This window comes from Mustela nivalis (assembly GCF_964662115.1).
Source record: "Mustela nivalis genome assembly, chromosome: 7".
NCBI classification, from domain to species: Eukaryota; Metazoa; Chordata; class Mammalia; order Carnivora; family Mustelidae; genus Mustela; species Mustela nivalis.
The window spans coordinates 58,216,714-58,237,333 of record NC_139026.1 but is presented as its reverse complement, the minus strand read 5'-3'; the positions used below and the strand labels follow the sequence as shown (position 1 = coordinate 58,237,333).

General features: G+C 37.7%; 1 protein-coding gene across 1 annotated transcript in view; it reads left to right on the top strand.

The window, feature by feature from the left end:
• Positions 1–847: 847 nt before the first annotated feature.
• The window catches only part of SLC15A5 (solute carrier family 15 member 5), a gene marked incomplete at both ends in the record, with an annotated part of 79,176 nt that continues 59,403 nt past the window's right edge, over positions 848–20,620 (top strand). Inside the window, 3 exons of the mRNA XM_082742395.1 lie at positions 848–1,208; positions 5,503–5,725; positions 16,428–16,597. Of these exons, the coding sequence (XP_082598521.1) occupies positions 848–1,208; positions 5,503–5,725; positions 16,428–16,597 (754 nt within the window). The remainder of the gene's footprint in view (positions 1,209–5,502; positions 5,726–16,427; positions 16,598–20,620) is intronic.

The window sequence follows — 20,620 nt, the reverse complement described above, 5'->3', positions numbered from 1 at the left end:
ATAGAATGCTAACATCCATTCACCCAGCTGGAGGAGGGTCAGGGTGATACCAGATCCAATATTCCCCAAAGCTTGTGTAGGATGGTTGCTGTGTTCCTGCTGCTGACTAATAATAAGGACTCAAAAATCACCTTTTGATTCCGATTTCCTCCGAGAGGCTGTTCTACAAGCATGGGGTCAACTTAAAGGAAAAGGGTTTTTGTTTAATATTTTCTCCTTTCATTAGTGCACTTAAATTACTTTCTTGCAAACTCTGCTTGTTACCTAAATGTACTAGCACTTATGTTACCTAATTAGCTTTCTTATCAGAATTCCAACCAAAAATAACAAGAAATGTAATAATGATAAGGTATCCTGCCCCCTCAAAACAGATTTCCTTTCGCGCTTTATCTCTTGGTGCTGTTCTGGCTTGTTTAATTAAAGTATCAGAAATTATTAGACTCAAATTATTTCTTGATCTAGTGCTCAAATTCTCCTGAAAAACTGCTTCTTTTGCCTCAGTATTTAAACCTTTATCAGCGTGAGGCAGATGAGTTTCCACACGTATGCAACAGGATTCATGCAATACAATATAAGTTTGGAGGAAGAGCCTAATTAGCCTCTAAATAATTAGACAAACAAGTCAGATTTGGCTACACTGGGCTACCGTGAACATTTAAATACTTGTGTCTCCTCTCCTGTGCTCCCCCACGTTAATGTGCAAAAAAACCCCACGAAACTTTAGCATGGAGTTGTGAAATTCAAAGCAAAGATCTTATTTATTTTTTCATTAGAAGGGTGGGAGTAAAAAAAAAAAAAATCACTAAGTTCAAAACACTGACATAAGTTACATTTAAGGAGAGTAGTCATGTCTGTTATAGACTTTAAAACCACGGATGCGAAAGTATCTTTACATCACAGCTGCGAGAAAGAGAAAACTCAAAGACATACTGGTTATTTCTCTTCAACATATGCTGTGAAAAAAATTCGGGTTGGAATCTGTTTGCTTCTGGTGGAGATGTGTGAGAGGTTCACTTTCTTTGAAGTCGTCTGCAACATGATCCCCTTTTGCACTGTCAAGCTTGGCTATCCCAATTACCAGGCAGCCATTTTGAACTTGTGTTTTATTGGAACTTCAATAATTAGCCCTATGTTTGCGGGATGGCTTGCTGATGTCTGTCTAGGAAGAAACAAGCTGGTATGTGCTTGCTTATGTCTACATTTTCTAGGTGAGTATCCTCTTCTGACTGGATCGTTTTGCAACTTAATTGATTTGTGTTAGGATTTTTACTCTTATCCTTATCTTGCTCTGAGTATAAAATGTGAGAAATGAAGTAAGAATGTTGTCTCAATTTACTTAGTTCTCTGTATTATTGGGGGGATGCTAGTAAATGCATGTGCATGTGTGTGTGTGTGTGTGTATGTGTGTGTATCCTATATTGCTGCACTGATTATATTTTATAATAATTATCTCTTTACATATCTGTCTTCTGGACTCCTTCAAACCCCCTCTCTTTCCCCCCTCCTACCCCAAGCCCAAATTTGTGACAAATACTATGTGTAACAGGAAGTTCATCTGCTTCACAACTAAGATGAAATGTGCTAAAAAGGTTTCTGAAGTTCATGTAGAATAATTGAAGAATGTTTTCATGAAAAGGTGGTTTTTAATTAGTCACAGAGTAATTAAGATTGAATATGGAGACATGATTTCTAGATTATGAACTATGGCTACATGCTAAATAAATGAATGAATTTAAATGCTACACTAAGCTCCCTCACATAGAACAACAACAACAAAAAAGAACCAAATATATCTACAAAACACTGGGAGTGAACATATATCTACAAAACTTTGGGAGAGATGTGCTCGTGAGAAATGGGGAAAAATCAAGATTGCTTGATAAGGTATAGAAAGTAAGTTGATGAACAGTCTAGAATTTTGGGCTAAAAAGTTCAAGTTGTTCTTCTGGACATCAAGGAGTCACTGAAGATACGCTGAAACACATCTGGGAAGTGTTTTTCTTCAGTAAACAGGAGAGGCAACCACAGTGAGAGGTTCAATAGCAGGAGACCAGGAGATCCCAGGAGGATGGTCTAGGAGAAGTGTCAATCCAGGAGAGAATATATGAAAAACTTGGCAACTAAACAAGAGAACAAATATGGTAGAGAAACAAAAATTAACTCCAAGTTTCTGAGCTAAGGAACTTAGAAAGTTAGTATGTAGTTCACCAATACTATGAAATGGAGCAAAAATGAAGGTTTGGGGGGATAGGGGAGGAGATAAACGAGGAAGGGATGGATATCAGGTATTCAATATATCCCCCAGTTTCCGATGATAAATTACCATTCACCACTCATCACTTAGAGTGTGATTCAAACTTATAACTCTTCACTGTGTCAGTTTTGTTAAGTAAAAACAAAGTCTCTGTATGGCAAATATTCACTCAACATTCAACAAATACTCTCCAATGACTGCTCTGTGGCACGCATTCTCCCAGGATCTGGGAATGCAACAGAAAAGAACACAGTCTCGTCTCTGTCAAAGGTGACTTTCTGGGGCACCTGGGTGACTCAGTGGGTTTGGCATCTGCCTTTGGCTCAGGTCATGATCTCAGGGTCTTGGGATTGAGCCCCACACCGGGCTCTCTGCTCAGGGGGGAGCCTGCTTCCTCCTCTCTCTCTCTCTCTGCCTGCCTCTCTGCCTACTTGTGATCTCTCTTTCTCTGTCAAATAAGTAAATAAAATCTTTAAAAAAATAAATAAATTTTTTAAAGGTGACTTTCTGGTATGGGAAAGAGAAAATAAATGAGCAAGTGATATTATGTCAGGTGCTCAGGAGTGTTACAAAGAAATATATAGGAGGGTAAGGGGGTGGAGACAGAGCAGACTAGACAGTGACATGGTTGCTGTTCTGTATCAGAAAATGTTTTCTGATAAGGAGATGTTTAAGCAAGCGTCTGAATGATTTGCTCTTCTTGACTTGGTAACAGGCCATATCCAGGGCACTTGGCAACTTCTTATTTAACATGGCAATTCCTATCAGTCTAAATTCCCATGGAAGCCATCAGACTAGGACTGAGTCCCGATTTTAGAATTTGACAAACAAAAGACCCAAGTCAACTCCATATCCGTTCATTTTCTTACTAAAAACTATTTCCTTGGGTCCCCGCTCATGGCTGCCATCAAATTCCAACCAGTCACTGAGTGTCAGAGGTTCTACCAAAAATGTGTCTTCTGTTTCAAATGCTAATCCTTAGCTCAAAAATGAGGCTTTCTTTTTCTTGACCATTACACTGGCCTACTTACTGGGCTATTGGAGGTCAGTATGACTCCATTTCTATTTACGACACTAAGGATAAACAAGAATAAGTCTATATAGATCTATATAAGTCTATAGAATAAATCTATATGTCGGCTTTATTATCTAAAAAAACAAAATCCAATTTAGTACATAAAAATCTTTACAATCTGTCCCAAATTTAACTTTCTAGACTTTTCTCTCAGTATATGACCTCAACCCTGCTGAACTTTTGCTTGCCTCTAATCCCCTATTTCTCTACTGTTACTAATGCATTTTTTTTTCGATGCCTGAAATTGTCAACCTTCCTTTATCTTCCTACCCCATAGCCAAGACTTGAAAAATCCTGTCCTTCTTTCAAGACCCACATTGCTTAACCACATTCTAATCATACCTCTATAATTTCACTTACCACATTAAAATCTAATTTCCACCTGGTTATCTGTCCTCTTTGATGGACTTGCTAGCTCCCAGCCGAGGCTATGACACATCCTGGTGTTTTATACAAAGCTACCGAGAATGTGCGCTTAATATGCAGTGCCCAATATAGCACATATCAAAGAGGAGACTTTCTATCATACATGTCATAGACTTGTATTTTCATTACTTTAGTTTTACAAGATAAAAATAAAGTTTTGATCTAATGAAATCAATACACTATGACATTTCCTCAAAAGATGGAAGGAGTGTGTCTTTCTAATTTACACAAATGGACCACTAAAAGTGCTTTGTCTTTAAGCATATGGTTTCTGCAAGAAATAACTCTCGGCCCATCCCCTATGGACAATCCTTAGCCTCCCCAGGCCTCACATCATACTTCCAGAGATAGAGAGGATTGAGTGGCAGGGAGAAAGCAGTTGATATCATATCTGGCCAAACTTCATAGGAAATGTTTCAAACTCAGTTATATAAAGGGCCCACATATTTAACAATATGTGGTAAATCTATTTGTTACCACATATTGAGTGCATATATTCTTCAGGTTGTAAAAGCCATTGTAAGGGAGATAAAACATTAGACCCTAATTTCTGCCTTTAAGGAACTTATAGTCCAACTGAGAAAACTAACCACATACAGCCGCCATATAAAAAATCATACCAAAAATATGAAAATAAAATGGAGGACAAAAATAACAGGGAGAAGCCATTTTTGACTAATCAAATTGATCACACACACACACACACACAAGATGATTTGACCAGTTGATAGGAATTATGAAAAGTAGCAGATTATATCTGGGATACTCTATAACATTGGGCAAGTCACTTAACCTCCCTGAACCTGGGTTTTGTTTTGTTTTTATTTTTATTTTTTATTTATTTATTTTTTTAATTAATTTTTTATTTTTTATAAACATATATTTTTATCCCCAGGGGTACAGGTCTGTGAATCACCAGGTTTACATACTTCACAGCACTCACCAAAGCACATACCCTCCCCAATGTCCATAAACTTAGAAGAAAATCTATCTTCTGACATCACCAAGTTTTTCCAAGATGAAATAATATAATACATAAAAATGTTTTACAGAATTCAAAGAGCTTAGCCAAAGTATGGCATTGAATTATAATTTCTACCAAACAAGGAAAATGTTTACGTTTACTCCCTGCAAGATAAAGGGAGAAGAGGATCAACTCTCACCCCTTGTCCCTGCCTGTCTTCCCCCTCCTGCTGCCCAGTACGGAATCACCCACCTCACCTTCTCACCTCTGTGTTCGCCAAGATGGCTCTGCTCAGTGGCCTAAGAAGTGAGAATAGGCAAAGGGATCTATGTTCTTGTTACCTCTATGATAATGTTCTCTGTCAAACATTTTCTTTAACAAGAAAGTTAAAAGTTACTGACAAGTCTGATATGTGACTGAGAAAAAATAACCCTTACTAACAGTGGTTTTCTCTGGGGGGTGAGATGACAGGCACCTCTCGCTTCTCATATATTTCCCAATTTTGTTAAAACGGACATGATTTGCTTATATACCCTGCAAGAGAAGATAGGTCAAGTCTAAGAGGGGAAAAACTAGGCCTCTGGATTAATTAAAACCCATAATGAAGAAAATGTTCACATTTAGAAAAATTATCCTGTCTCCAGAATTGCAGTAACTAACAAGTATGTCAAGAAGACAATCACACAATGCTGCTCCTTTCAGAGGAAAAACCTTATTTAAAATGTGGTTTGGTGATTCAGGTGGTCTACGCCGTATTTATTCTCCTTTTTTCTCTGTCTACAGGCACTGCTTTGTTATCTGTGGTTGCTTTTCCCTTGGGAGATTTCTATATAGGCACTCACCATATGATTAACCATATACCAAAAAAGGAGCAGAAGAGGCTGTTTTACTTAGCGTTGCTGGCCATCTGCCTTGGCACAGGAGGACTGAGAGCCATCGTCTGTCCACCGGGTGCTTACAGCCTTAAGGAGCATGGATCCCAGAAACAAATGTCTTTTTTTAACTGGTAAGCACCACTGGCTAGGAGTGCAATGAGCCTTACAACATTCCTCTCCCTCCTGGGATTTCTCTTGTTTGCCCTCTGGTCCCATGTTGATGGCAGTAATTCAGTGTTTGTTATTGACTGGTCTGGGTCAAGTGACAATGTGACAGTGCCTTGGACAATGATTCAGCCAGTAAGTGTGGGAGCCCATGAGTCAGGTACAGATGAACGCAGCTTACCAGCACCTTCTGGAAGCACGCTGATACATTTACCTTCCAAATAAACCAGTGTGAAGTGGCTTGTCATACCCAACAGAAGGTGGCTTTGGAGCCAAACAGCCTCAACTCTACTTAACGCAAGCTGTCTGACCTTGGTAAAGTCGTTTATTCTCTATAAGTTTTAGTTTAATCATTGTTTTTAGATTTTATTTATTTATTAAACACACAGAGAGAGAGAGAGAGAGAGAGCGCGCGCACAAGTAGGAGAAGTGGCAGAGGGAGAAGACTCCTTGAGCAGGGAGCCGGATGTGGGGCTCGATCTCAGGACCCTGGGATCATGCCCCAAGCTGAAGGCGGACGCTTAACTGAACGAGCACAAAGGTGCCCCCTCAGTTTAATCTTTGTGAAAGCTTATCATAATCCCTCTTCATGGGTTTTATTAGAGGCAATAATATGTGTCTTGCAGGCAGAAAATCTGGCACATAGTAGGTGATCCCAGATGGCACCTGTTCCTAGCCCTGTCTACCCTGTAAGAGGAGAATTGGGCAGAGATTATAAATTCACAGGCAGTGCGGAGAAAAGATAAAAAGGACAGAAAAAATATTTTACAATTTGTGGAAACATAAACCAGCCTTCTGTCTGGAATCCACTTCACCCTTAACACCTAAAAGAGTTTGTACTCCGTGAAAATCAAACCACTTTCCTGGGAATCCGTTTCTCTCCCAGTGAGTTCTTACACAGTTTTATGCAGTTATAAGGAACCAGTTTTTATTATCAAATACAAATTCAAGAAAAATTTTTGATCTTAAGGTAGAATATTTTGTTATTATTCATCAGTGAATGTCAAGTACATCTGAGATACATTCTTTTGTTCCCTCTTCTCTGTGAAATGAGTTGTCAACATTTTTCTAAATATTCTGTCTTTCCACCAATTTTAGCAATGGAAAAAATCAAGACACAGAGAGAATCAGACAAAACGTTTAAAGAAAACTCATATTTAAAGCATTAAATGAAAAAAAAAGTTAGCATAAATAATCCCAGTATATTTAACTATCCAAGGCAGTCCGTTTCTTTCTCTCCTTCTTTCTTTCCTTCTCTCTTTCTCTCTCCCTCTTTCTCTTTCTTTCTTTTTTTCTTCCTTTCTTTCTCCACCCCCCCATTATATTAATATTACAAAGCACTCAGGTCTATTTTGGATTCAGTCCAAATGTCAGAAAATAATGCAGTTTTACCAAAGGTGGAAGGGACTCTTTACTTCCTCATAGTAAATTCTGCCTCCTTGACCTGCCCAAAGGAGAAAGAAAAATCCTTCTTTTTTATTCTATTCGGAGGTTTTAATCCTTAATTAGCAACATCATTTTGATTAAATAAGACTCTGGAGGATTAAGACTGGAGAGCAATCAGTTGTTCTGAAAGATAGCTCTGGAGAATTTATTGTACTATGGTCTTAGTCATTCAGAGTTGTGTTTAATCAAAGTGACATTTCTCAGTGTTGATTACAAAGGAGACATTATATGAATGAAATATTTCCTTTGGGAAAAGGGGGGGACTCCCAGTGGGTTTGTACTTTAGGCCTTTAAAGGGGGGGATGGGGAGTGGGGTGAAAATGAATTTCTGCAGTGCGAGCAGGACAGAATTTAGGACGAACACATTTCAATGTGGTTTTTATTATTTCCTAATTTCACTAAAATCTTTAATAAAAAGAGTCGTGAAGGGGCGCCTGGATGGCTCCGTTGTTGCGGACGTTGTTGTCTGACTCGTTTTTTCTGCTCAGGTCATGATCTCAGGGTCAAGAGATCTAGCCCACAGCAGCTCTGTGCTCAGTGGGGAATGTGTTGAGATTCTCTCTCTCTCTCCCCTTCTCTTCGAATTTCCCCACCACACTCTCATGTTTTTTCTCTCTCTCTCCCCTAAAGATAGATAAATAAATTTTTAGACAGACAGAATGAAAGAAAGAGGGAAAGAATCATGCAGAATTTTTAAAACCTAAAGTTAAATCACCTCAAAATGTAGGGTTCCTGGTTGGCTCAGGCCATTAAGCATCCCAGGGTCCTGGGATCCTGCCCCACACTGGGGTCCTGGATCAGTGAGAAGTCTGATTCTCCCTCTGCCCCTCCCTCTGTTCATGCTCTCTCTCAAATAAATAAATGAAATCTTAAAAAAAAAAAAACACCTAGAAATGTGCATGAGGAATCTAAAGTCAAGGTGTCACTCTTGGATGCAGAACTGTCTCGATGGTAAGCTTCTTAAAGGCTGAATCTGGTTGTTTCAGTTTTGGGGTTTTTTCCTAAGTTTATAGTACCAAGCTACAGGGCAATTTCTATGGGCAGCTGCTTTTTGTAATTTATGGAAAAATATATTAACTCTATTGCACTACATACTTCAGGGGTGGGTGGTTACATGGACAGAGACCTTATGGGGCAGCCTGAAGGCTGACAGGATCCTGGCTCTGTCAAAGAAGTGTTCTGCTTTTCGGCAAGTCCCTTAACCTCTCCGGGCACAAGTCCCTCATCCACAAAATGGGACTATGTGCGGCTGCATAGCTCATATATAAAGGATCCTAGCACATCATAGGTATTCAAAATAGGGTAACTATTGTTATTAAATGACAAATCAGCTAAAATCATTGTCTAAGTTCTGAGTGAGAGGGAACCCATTGAGGAGGCCGCCATCTTTAAATGGGCAGCACTTTCATTTAAAATCTATTTCTCCATGTCAGAAAAACGCCTCTAGAAAGTACAAACTTGGCTAATATAATGAATTTCCATAGTGTCTTTAAAAACAGCATACCACTTGAATCGGTAACCACTCGAAGGCTGCATCCAGTTCTATCTTCAGCACAGATGTCAGATGTTCCTAGTTACAGGACCTTTAATGAGATGTGTCATTGCATCTCTACCACCTAAAGCTTCCTAGTGATTATGTTAAATAGTATAGACTGGAAGTCTCGAGCATTGAAAGCACCACTTCCGAGTAGAGCTGCCAAGTGTAGGTGAGAAAACCACTCCCAGCCAACATTACCATCTGGTACTGGATCTTCTTCAACTATGTACCTTACTGAAAGAATAAAGCTAAACTCCCTGAAAACCAAGAGGCATAATAATCTTCCAACATCCTTGTGCCGTTATCTAGATTAGAACCTGGCTCTTCCAGCACTTTCCAAAATCTAAGGTGTGCAATTAAGAGTCACCATGCTAGAGATCATCTAGGTAAATACACCTGTGCAGAATCTTTTCTGGAAGCAAAAAGAAAGGTGGATAATTAAGTCTGTCTATAACCATAATTTTAAATTCTACTGCAATTAACTTCAAATCTTGCTTCCACATTTCTCTACTTACTTCACCTGGTAATTTGCATCCAATCTGCATATCATTGTCTGTTCCTAACTAGTTACCAGAGTGAATTATACGTGATTGAAAAGTCCAAATAGAATATTGGTAGAGTTCTTGAAAAAAAATCTAGAGACTAACTTATTCTATCCCAGAAATTTTGAATATCTGGTACTCAGATTGACTGTACACAGTATTTGTCCTACACTAAAATATTCTGATGTTAATACTTGCTTGAACTTAATAACTTTTATCTTAGGGAAACGCTAGAGGTAAAAACTTACTATCCCACGGAATGTTTTATCAGAAGCTGTTTTAATATTCAGTTGAGTGTTGTTCGAAAGCAGAAATTCTCAATCCTAGATTGACATAAAAGCCACCTGAGGACTCTTAAAAATACTGATTCCTGGGCCTTGGCATCAAAAATTCCATATATATTGGTATGAGGTGAGATCCAGAGACCAGGATTTTTTTTAATTAATTAATTAATTTATTTATTTATTTAGCTGCCCAAGTAGTCAGATTTAAGGACTACTGCTCTCAAGCTGTTGTCTGGTTTTGAGAATCATTTACAGGCTTTATTTAAAAATGTTTCCTAGGCCCCACCCACAATGGCCAAGATCAGAATATACTGGAAGCATAGCTGGGGAAGGTTTACCACTTTTATCAAGTGCTTCAGAATTTTGAAAACAATTGCAGAGATATAAGGAAAGGGGATACTAACATGGTCTAGAGATAACTTTGAAAAGAAATGGGGGGCACCTGGGTGGCATGGTCATTGGACGTCTATCTTCAGCTCAGGTCACGATCTCTGGGTCCTGGGATCCAGCCCCGTATCGGGCTCCTTGTTGGGAGAAAGCTTGCTTCTCCCTCTCCCACTCCCCCTGCTTGTGTTCCCTCTCTCGCTGTCTCTCTCTCTCTCTCTGTCAAATAAATAAATAAACTTAAATATAAAGAAAAGAAAAGGAATGGAACTGGACATCATTGGGGTGCACATACTGGATATGAGGCGGCTTTGGAAAGTTTTGACAATTCATAGCGATTTTTCATCCCACTTGGAAACCTATCTGATTGAGAAATTCCTTGTGAAGAGAAACGAAACATGAATCTACTTAATTCTGTAATAGTAAAATCATAATTTATAAGGTACATTTCAGCCAACAAAATCAAAGCAGTTCACGGAATAATTGTATTAATTCTCAAAATATCATCTGAGTTGCACACTGAGGAATAGCTTGTAAATAGCTTTAAAAAAAAATCACTAAACCTTCCAAAATTCTATTTCCATGGGCTCTACCCAAGCTTAACAAGTCCTACCCACCCACTCTAATAACAACAGACAACTCCTTCTTTACTTTTGCCAAAGTGGTAAGCTTTCAGGAAATACACTCAGAATTCCTGCCTAACATATACTTGTGGAAACCAAAGAACACTGAGGAAAAAAGAAAGAAAGGCAAATTTCTTGTGCCTTACTGCTCTTTTTTTTTTTTTTTTTTTAAGCCCCGCTTGGTCGTTTTTCAACTTGGTAGGTACATGATTACAGACTTATTTTCATCAGTAAACACGCAGTGATCTAAAGACCTTAAATTGAGGAAATAAAATTATATACAGGAATAACTGTTATGGTTGCAATGTTGGGGGAAAAAAAGAAGGAGGGAGGATCAGAGAGAGAAAGAGAATGATAGTAAGTTAAAAGAAGAAGAGGCAAGGAGAGCAAGAGAGAAAGAGTAAGACCTATTCCCAAATTTCTTGATTAAAAATTAAAAATATACCTTTTCTAGGGGTGCCTGGGTGGCTCAGTGGGTTAAAGGCTTCAGCTCAGGTCCTGATCCTAAGGTCCTGGAATCGAGCCCTGCATCGGGCTCTCTGCTCAGCGGGGAGCCTGCTTCCCTTCCTCTCTCTCTGCCTGCCTCCCTACCTACTTGTGATCTCTCTCTGTCAAGTAAATAAAATCTTTAAAAAAAAAAAGAAATATATATATACATACATGTATATATATATACATGTATGTATATATATATATCTTTTCTAAATCATGCTGTCTGTTCACCAAAACCAACACTCTTCTTTTATTAGATGCCTTTTCTTTATCTGTACTGTTGAAAAAAATTATAGATAAAAAGCATCTAGAACTGCAAAATTTCCACTTGCTTCTTTTTTCTCTAAATTCATGACCACCAGAGTATTCTTTGAAGTACTTCTATAGGTCTATAGTGATGCTGGAAGAAGCAACCATTGTCAACCATGACCCACCAGGAAGTCAGCACCCAAGTGTGTCCTTGACTTTTCTAAACAGTTCAAAGAACAGTTCAGTTCTTTTTGAAGAACCACAAATCCCCTAGTGAATTATCTCAATATTGTTCAATGCAGAGTAAAATAGTTTCCCTGAACTCTGTCCATTGTCTCCTGTTGCCATGAAGACCCAAGAGTTTGCCTTCCCTCTTGGCATCTTCTCGGGTTAAGAAAAACCAGTTTAAACCATTTTCCCTAAAATCACTGAAAATAAATTTGAAGTATGTCAAAATGAGACAGCCTAAGAGATGACAAAGTATAAGAGTGAGTTCAATCATGATTACTAAATAGGTAAAGGTGAATGTTTAAAAGAAAAAAAATCTCAAAAGGATTGCTGAGATTTGCAGCAACAAGTTTTCTTTCCCTTATTTGTATTCAATGCCATAGAATCACGAAGACCCAAAAAAAAAAAAAAAAAATTAGACTTACATGTACTCCCAGTTATTTGCAGTTCCCAGTCTGTATTTAAAAGTAGACTAAAGAAACATATTTTTACTGCTGCTTTCAATTTTCCTTAATCACTGGTATTTATTTTGTGTTAGTGCTTTGCTCTTTGACTTTCTGTGTGAGAGGTGCTTTATATACTCAATTTGCTAGTGAGCTATGAGATGAAAGGAGTCTTAATGGTGAGTTTGAAGACTGTGGGTTTTTATTTCTTTTATTTTTTTACAGTTGATACATATACAATTTCACCCTTAATTATCTATGGCTTATCCTGTCCATGGATCAATAAAGACATATATAAAACATGCCTGTACTAGGTAATTCTTCCAGAAAATTACACAATCAAATAGGTTGGATGGCATTTGTTAAAATACATTTAGTACTTGGTGTAAAATCTCTTCCTATATGAAGCTATTCAACACTATAATTCTTTTGTTTCTAACTGCCTTTTACAAGATTGAAGTCTTGGAATAATTGTAATTTTCCCTGACCCTCTTTAGAGCGATTTAGTTTACATCACCATGTGGTGTTCCGAGGAGCCACACAATGTCCTCTTGGATTTTCTCAGCAATATTGAACATTTAAGAAAAGTGTTTCGTGCCGATTGAAAGAGCTATAACATTGCTTGCAGCTCCAGCTTCTCTTAGTTGCGTGAGCCGCAACTCAAGTGTGCAGGTTGCAACAGCTCGACAGGACGACCCGAGACTGAGCCTAAGAGCTCTATCCAAATGTCCTACAAAACTCTAGCTTTGTGTCTCACTGGCACTGTGACAAGTTTCTGGTGGTGGATTGTAGTAAACCAGAGTCCTCAGCATGGCCATGTTGGATGTTTGATTACTTTCCTAGGTCAATTATGGAAAATGTTTTTATACGTTGTTGTTGGATAATGTGGTTTTTGTGAGATGCCATGTTATTCGTCAATTACTTATTTACTATCCCTATATTGTGATCCTAGAACCATGTTATGTCCTACGGAGACAAAGAACAAGGCGTTCCTGTCAGGAAGCCTGACAGCTTGTGAGAAGACAAAACTAACAAAAGTGAAATCATTGCAGAATGGATTATCTTAGAAGTTCAGAGAATTTCTATTCAAGAGAATTTTGAATAAAGGAAAAGAGACTTGACATGGCACTTTAGTTAAGTGACAAAAGGTGTAAGGATGGGGGTGCCTGGGTGGCTCAGTTGGTTAAGTATCTGCCTTAGGCTAAGGTTATGATCTCAGGATCCTAGGATCAAGCCCTATGGCAGGCTCCCTGCTCATTGGGAAGTCTCCTTCTCCCTCTCTTTCTGTCCCTCCCCCAACTCCTGCACTCTCTCTCTCTTAAATAAATACATAAATAAAATTCTTAAAAAAAAAATTTTAGAGGTGAAAATGAGCAACCATGTTTATAGGACAGAGAAGGCACAGGGGTAGCTGGGCGCATGTCTCCTTTCCAAATATACGTCACAAACCTCTCTCCCTCTCTCCCTTGACTTTGCTAACCGCAGTCCAGTTCACTTCTAACCCTCCTCCAGGCTACAGCAGCTGTGATTAGTCTTACCAGGCCCTGACCATGCATAATCTACATGCGTAGACCTCACATGATAATCCTTTCTTTTTTCCATTTAAAAGCACATCATTTCAGCCCCATGATCAATCGCCTTCAAATGGCTTCCCAGTATACTAAGAATAAAAACCAAACTCTTTACCATGGACTTCAAGGCCTTGCATGATCTGAATCACAATTAGCGCGGATCACGTCTCCAAATGGTCTTTTCCTTGCTCACCACGCTCTAGCTTCCTTGCTCATTTTGTTTCTGGAAACAAGATTGAAGAAAAGTGAAGAATATGACAACGTTAGCTTAGCACAGTGCAGCTCCAGTGTGTGCTCTCCATTCAGTCTTCACAAGACACCTGACTAGAGGGTATGATCCCTACTTTAAAGATAAAGACCCAGAAATCCAAAAAGCCTAAGACACAGATCCTGTGATTATCAGAGTTTTCACTCAAATTCATGTGTTTTTTTTTAAGATTTTTTTAATTTATTTATTCATTTGAGAAAGAGACACAGAGAGAGAGAGAGAGTGAGCCCAAGCAGGGGGGAAGGGCAGAGGGAAAGGGAGAAGGAAGCTTCCTACTCAGGTGGGAGCTCCATCTCAGGACCCCGGATCATGACCTGAGCCAAGGCAGATGCTTAACTGACCAAGCCACCCAGGTGTCCCAAATTCATGTCTTTTTGAGCATCATTCCAAGAGAAAGAAACAATATTTATAATTAATAATATATACAATTTGGCGAGAAGCATGAGTGAAAGGTAATTTCTAATGTTAAAGCTTGTATTAATGAGGAAATGGTGGTGTCATGAACTTGATGATAGGAAAGAAGTGTAAAAAAGACACATAGTCAAGTTAGCCTCTTCTTCGAGGCTGCACCAGAATGAGGGCTCCTACTCATGCCTTTGCAACAATGCAGCTGTGAGAATTCACTTGAAACCGTAAAGGTCTCCAAGGCTAAAATTTCTCCTCTAAAACAGAGATGGAAAATTTTTGTGATCTTGGGTTAGGGAAAGATTTCCTAGATACAACAATGAAAGCCCGGGCTCTCTGCTCAGCAGGGGCCTGCCTCCCCCTCTCTCTCTGCCTGCCTCTCTGCCTACTTGTGATCTCTGTCTGTCAAATAAATAAATAAAATCTTTTTAAAAATTCAATAATAAGAAAATAACCTAGTTTTATTTTAAATGGGCAAAAGTTTTGAACAGCAATCTCACCAAAGAAGATATACAGATGGATAAAAGCACATGAAGAGATGCTCAATATCGCTAGTTATTAGGGAAATGCAAAATAAAATCACAATGGGATACGAACACACATCTATTAAAATGGCTAAAATTTAAGACTGATCATACACCAAGTATTGGCCAAGATGTGGAGGTATTAAAACTCTCATACCTATGTTGTAGTTGATGCAAAATGTTACAATTACTTGAAAAGCATTTGGAAATTTCTTAAAATATTAAATGTTCATCTACTGTATCATCTAGCCCTTCCATTCCTAGGTTTTTTCCAAACCCTAATTGTGTTGTTACATGGCAAAAGTGAAGGGATTTGGCAATGTAACTAAAGTCTCTAGGGGTGCCTTGGTGGCTCAGTCAGTTAAGCATCCAAGTCTTGGTTTTGGCTCAGGTCATAATGTCAGGGTTATAGGATTGAAAACCTTGGGCTCCTTGCTCAGCAGGGAGTCTACTTGAGGCTCTTTCTCTCTCCCTCTGTCCCTTCCACCACTTGTGCACACACTCTCTCTCCCTTTCTCACTCTAAAATAAATAAAAACTTTTTTTAAAGTCTCTAATAATTTGATTTTTAAATTAACCAAAGAGGAGATTATCCTAGAATCCTGGATGGGCCTGATCTAACAAGGTTGGCCCTTTAAACCTTAGTGATAATGTTATGTTCTAAAACTTAGGTCTTATTAGTGTTTACCCAACTGAAAAATTTACCAAAACTCATAAAACTATATATTTAAGCAGATATTTTATTGTATTTAATTTTACCCTAATAAATTTTTTAAATTAATGTTACGACCCCTCCTCTGCCATGGGACTCTAACAGCATGGGCTTAGACCCAATGAAAGGATGAGAGATACAGATTATTTCCCCCAAATTACAAACCAGACTACTGCTATGGGTACGTAGTTGTAATACTATTCATCAGGAAAAGGTACTGAAAGTTTTATTCAAATGACACGCATTTCTTTGGTTTAATGCATGGTCTGGGTATAACCAAAGTATTCCTCAGTTTACCCATACTTTGAAGAGTAGAATAAATAGGAAGATTCAGCTTTTTACCCATGCAGCCTTTCCCAGATTTATTAGGCATGTTTGATTAAGTATTGTTTATGGCTTCTCTAGTGCCACAACACATAGTTGAGCAGTTGCTGTAGAGATGGTATGACCCTCGAAACCTCAAATATTTACTATGAAGCCCTTTGCAGAAAAAGTTTGTCTTTAGATAACACATTCTCTCCACACGTGTTCTAAAAGGAATGAAACAAAGATAACAAAAATGATAAGACTCCATAGCTGATATGTGCACAGTTATTAAGAAGTCTAATAAACAGGCGTGCCTGACTGGCTCAAGTGGTTAAGTGTCTGCCTTTAGCTCAGGTCATGATCCTGCAATTGAGCCCCTTGTCGAGCTCTCTTCTAGTGGAGGAGTCTGCTTCTCCACCTCCCTCTGCTTCTCCCGCTGCTCCTTGTCTCTCTTTCTCTCTCTTTCACTCTCTCTCTCTCTCAAATAAAAAAAAGAATTTTTTTTTAAAGAAGTTTAAAATAATACTGACAAATTCTAGTTCAGCTAACAGGCCACCACTTCATAGCTTACATCTAGATCAAAGCATTAAAATTAACAATTGTTCTCTGAAGTAACTCAATGGTCTTTTTATTTCTGTCTGTCTGTGTATCACAGGTTTTGCTGGATCATGAACCTGAAAGCAACTGTTGTCTTTCTGGGAATATCTTACATCCAGCACTCAGGGGCTGGGGCCCTGGTTCTACTCATTCCCTTTATGTCTACACTTATGGCTTTGATAACCCTTCATATGATGCACTGTGACTTGATTTATCAGCCAGAAAAATGTAAGTAAATCACACTTCACATTAATTATTTGATTTTGATGGTTTTCTTGATCTACTTGATCTTCTTCATCTTTGATCCCCTGTAACTTCTCTTTCAACTCACAGGATTTGTAGAGTCTGCCAGTTGCTACACTTGAGAGCAGTAAAATCTGTAAGAATATCAACAATCTCTACGATCTTTTAGGTTTCCCTTGTTCAAATCAGTTTAATAATTGGGTGTTTTAAACAAAAACAAAAGTAGGACAAAAATCCCGTATGCACTCTCCGCTTCAACTATCATCAACTCCACTCACTCTCTCCCCATCCCACCTGGTGATTTTGAAGCAAAAGGAGGGATGAGGACAAACCACAAGAGACTCTTAAAGATAGAGAACAAACTGAAAGTGGATGGAGGGAGGGTGTGGGGTCAGGCTAGATGGGTGATAGGTTTTAAGACTTGCTCTTACTGGGTTGAGCACCGGGTGTTGTTATGTAAGTGATGAATCACTGAATTCTATTCCTGAAATCTATATTGCCCTTTATGTTAGCTAACTAAAATTTAAATTAAAAAAAATATTATAGCATTTCATTTGTGTGCAAGTGTGTAAATGACATACTTTAAAAAAACCATATTCACAATGTCATTATTACATACACACACACAATGAAAGGGAGAGTAGCGGCTCACTGTTAAAATCTGTTTCCATTTTTGAAATTTGTGTATTTTGTTTACTTCACATCCAAATAGGTCCATACATTCCGAATGGCAGAAATGCCCCTTACATCATCTATATTCCTCTTTCATTTCTATCTCTTTTCACTTTTTTTTTAAAGAAATCTGAACATTCCACAGAGCATTTCTCGTAGTCTGAATTTCATGGATTACATCCACATGTTGTCATGCAAGAGATGTTCCTCTTTCTTAATTCCTTTTAATTGTCTGAAAGACCTACATGCTTGATCAGATTAAGATTTTTTTTAAACAAAATTCCTTCATAGATGGTGTTATGTACTTCAATGAAGAGGAGAGATGTCTGATTATCTGTTTTTACAGTATCAGCACCCACTCATGATTTCTGCCTAAGTCCATACTCCATTGTGGGTTACAAGGCAGTGATAGTCCATATTTATGCCTCCTTCATTAGCTGAAATAATTCTATGAAGAGAAATTTCTCTTCAGTAAGTATTCAGTTATACAGAGGTACAGTTTATATAAGAAAAAGAAAACAAATGTTTAATTCTTTTACTCTATTTTTAGACTTTCAGTATCTTCCAGAGGTAGACCTGTTGGATGATTTCTTTAGAAAAACTATTATTATTAATTTATAGACTTAAAATTTTTAGTAAGTTTCAATCCACCGCAGTTATCAGTGCTCGGATTATTCCATATTTGGGCAGTGAGGTTCTCTTTGAGTTGGTGTCTGAGTCTTCCGGACAAGCCTCTGTTTTTTTTTTCTGGCTTCCTTGTTTTCTGATATGCCAGCATATTCTATGGTCATTATTTCTTTCCCTGAAATTGGAATCATCTCCTCCAAAAAACGGTGTTTCCTTTCCACGGATGTTGGTAATTAGAGACTATAATTTTGGCCATGGGGATGCTCAATGCTACTTAGTCTATCATGGTTCCTAGACTTTTCTGTGGACAAAGCTAGAAAATGTTATTTTTTTTTCTTTCTAGAATAACACATTTTGGATTATACTAATACCTTAATCAAAACCAGTGCTAAAGGATTTTTTCTTATCCTATCAAACTCAGGTCTTTTTCTCTTATTTCCTAGGCCAAGAATCCCAGTTCTCAAAGACAACAATAATCCACACATTTGCTTTATCTCAAAGACTCAGTAATCTTAGCCTGACACTGGCACCCGCAGTATGGTTATCGAAAACAGTTTCAAGATTCTTGCACTTTTTCTTTTCTTTATCTTATAATCCCTAAGAATGTACACCAAAATTATTATGTCTTTTTTTTTTTTTTTATCAGAGAGAGAGAGGGGGATAGAGCAAGCACAGGCAGACAGAATGGCAGGCAGAGGCAGAGGGAGAAGCAGGCTCCCCGCCGAGCAAGGAGCCCGATGTGGGACTCGATCCCAGGACGCTGGGATCATGACCTGAGCTGAAGGCAGCTGCTTAACCAACTGAGCCACCCAGGCGTCCCCAAAATTATTATGTCTTAAAGTTACTCATAGTTTCTCTCTGTGTGGTTGTGTCAGTAACTTTATGTAAAATTAAATGTATTTATTCCATTTTTCTTTATACTTAGACATATTTTTAAAATTTAATTAAGTCTTGGGAATAGTTTCATGTATCTAAAATTTATGTAGAAAACAAAGTCTATTTATATTCTTATATCCTCTCCTATTCCCTTAGGTGTCCATTTACATATTTTAAAGAATTATCTTTCCATTTTTGTAATAAGGGAAACTATTAAAATTTTTTATGTGTGTGTCTTTATGTCTCCATGTATGTATTTACTTCCCTCATTATATAAGCAAGAGCGTATTATTCACTCTTCTCACCTGCTTTTCTCATTTAATGTATCCTAGGGATTGCTTCATAATTGTATATAAAAATGTGCCCCATTCCTTTTTATAGGAATACATTCCTATATGTATGGTTCTCCATTATGTAATGAACCAGCTTCATATTGATATTTATTTTACCAGCCTATTAATGGACATTCAGGTTGGGGTTTTGGTTTTGTTTGGTGGGTTTTTTTTGCCTTTTTTTTCTTTCTCTCTCTCTTTTTTTTTTTTTTTTTTTTGCTTTTGCTTTTGCTGTGTTAGGTAGTTTCTAATGAATAGCCTGCTGTAATCCTCTCTTTGTAGGATTGTTAAGTGAAAAAGTAATTATACACACAACTTTGCTATATTTCAACAAATTTCCTTCCATAGTGGTTGTATTGTTGAGTTTCCACCAAAAATGTATGAGAATGCCTGTTTTCTCATAGTCTTTCCAGCAAAGTAATTTTGTCAAACTTTTGGATTTTTGACAACTTGAGGGTGGAAAATGGCATCTTGCAAAAGTTTTAATTAACATTTCTCTTATTATGAGAAAAGTTGAACATCTTTTCATTGCTTAGAACAATTTGTATATCTTTCAGCGAACTACCTGTTCATACATCTAGTCCATTTTTTTTTTTTTTTCTGTAGGACTGTGGACTTTTTCTTTTGATTTTTTTTTCTAAGATTTTATTTATTTATCTGACAGAGAGAGATCACAAGTAGGCATAGAGGCAGGCAGAGAGAGAGCAGGAAGCAGGCTCCCCACTGAGCAGAGAGACCGATGCGGGACTCCATCCCAGGACCATGAGATCATGACCTGAGCCAAAGGCAGCGGCCCAACCCACTGAGCCACCCAGGCGCCCCTTTCTTTTGATTTTTAGAAGATTTCTTTATATTGTAGATGTTAAACTTTTATTTATGATAAAATTTGCAAATATTATTCCCCATTTGTCATATAGTTTTTAACTTTGATTCTTGTGTTTTTCTTCTACACACAAGATTTTTAAGTTTTGGTTTTTTTTTTTTTTTGATGAGGGGTTATGCTTATAATAAAATATATCAGTTGTCTCCCTAATTACGTCTAGATTTTGAATTATGTTGGAAAAATTTTCCTTACTCCCAGAATATAAAGATATTCACTCAAATTTTCTTTCAGTACTCATATTCTTTCTTTTTTTTTTTAATCTTTATATCTCTGACCCATTGGAAATTATATTAAAATAGGTTTTGGGGCACATGAGTGGTTCAGTCGGTTAAGCCTCTAACTCTTGATTTTGGCTCACGTCATAATCTCAAGGTTGTGGGATCAAGTCCTCATCGTGCTCCAAGTTCAGCACGGAGTCTGCTTGAGATTCTCTCTCTCCCTCTCCCTCTGCTCCTCCACCTACTCTCTCTCAAATTAATTAATTAATTAATTAATTAAATCTTTTTTTAAATAAAACAAAATAGGTTTTAAGAATGAACTTAATTTTATCTTTTTTCAATGTAACTGTCAAGTTATCCAAACTCACTTATTTCAAAGTCTGGATTTTCCCCACTAATA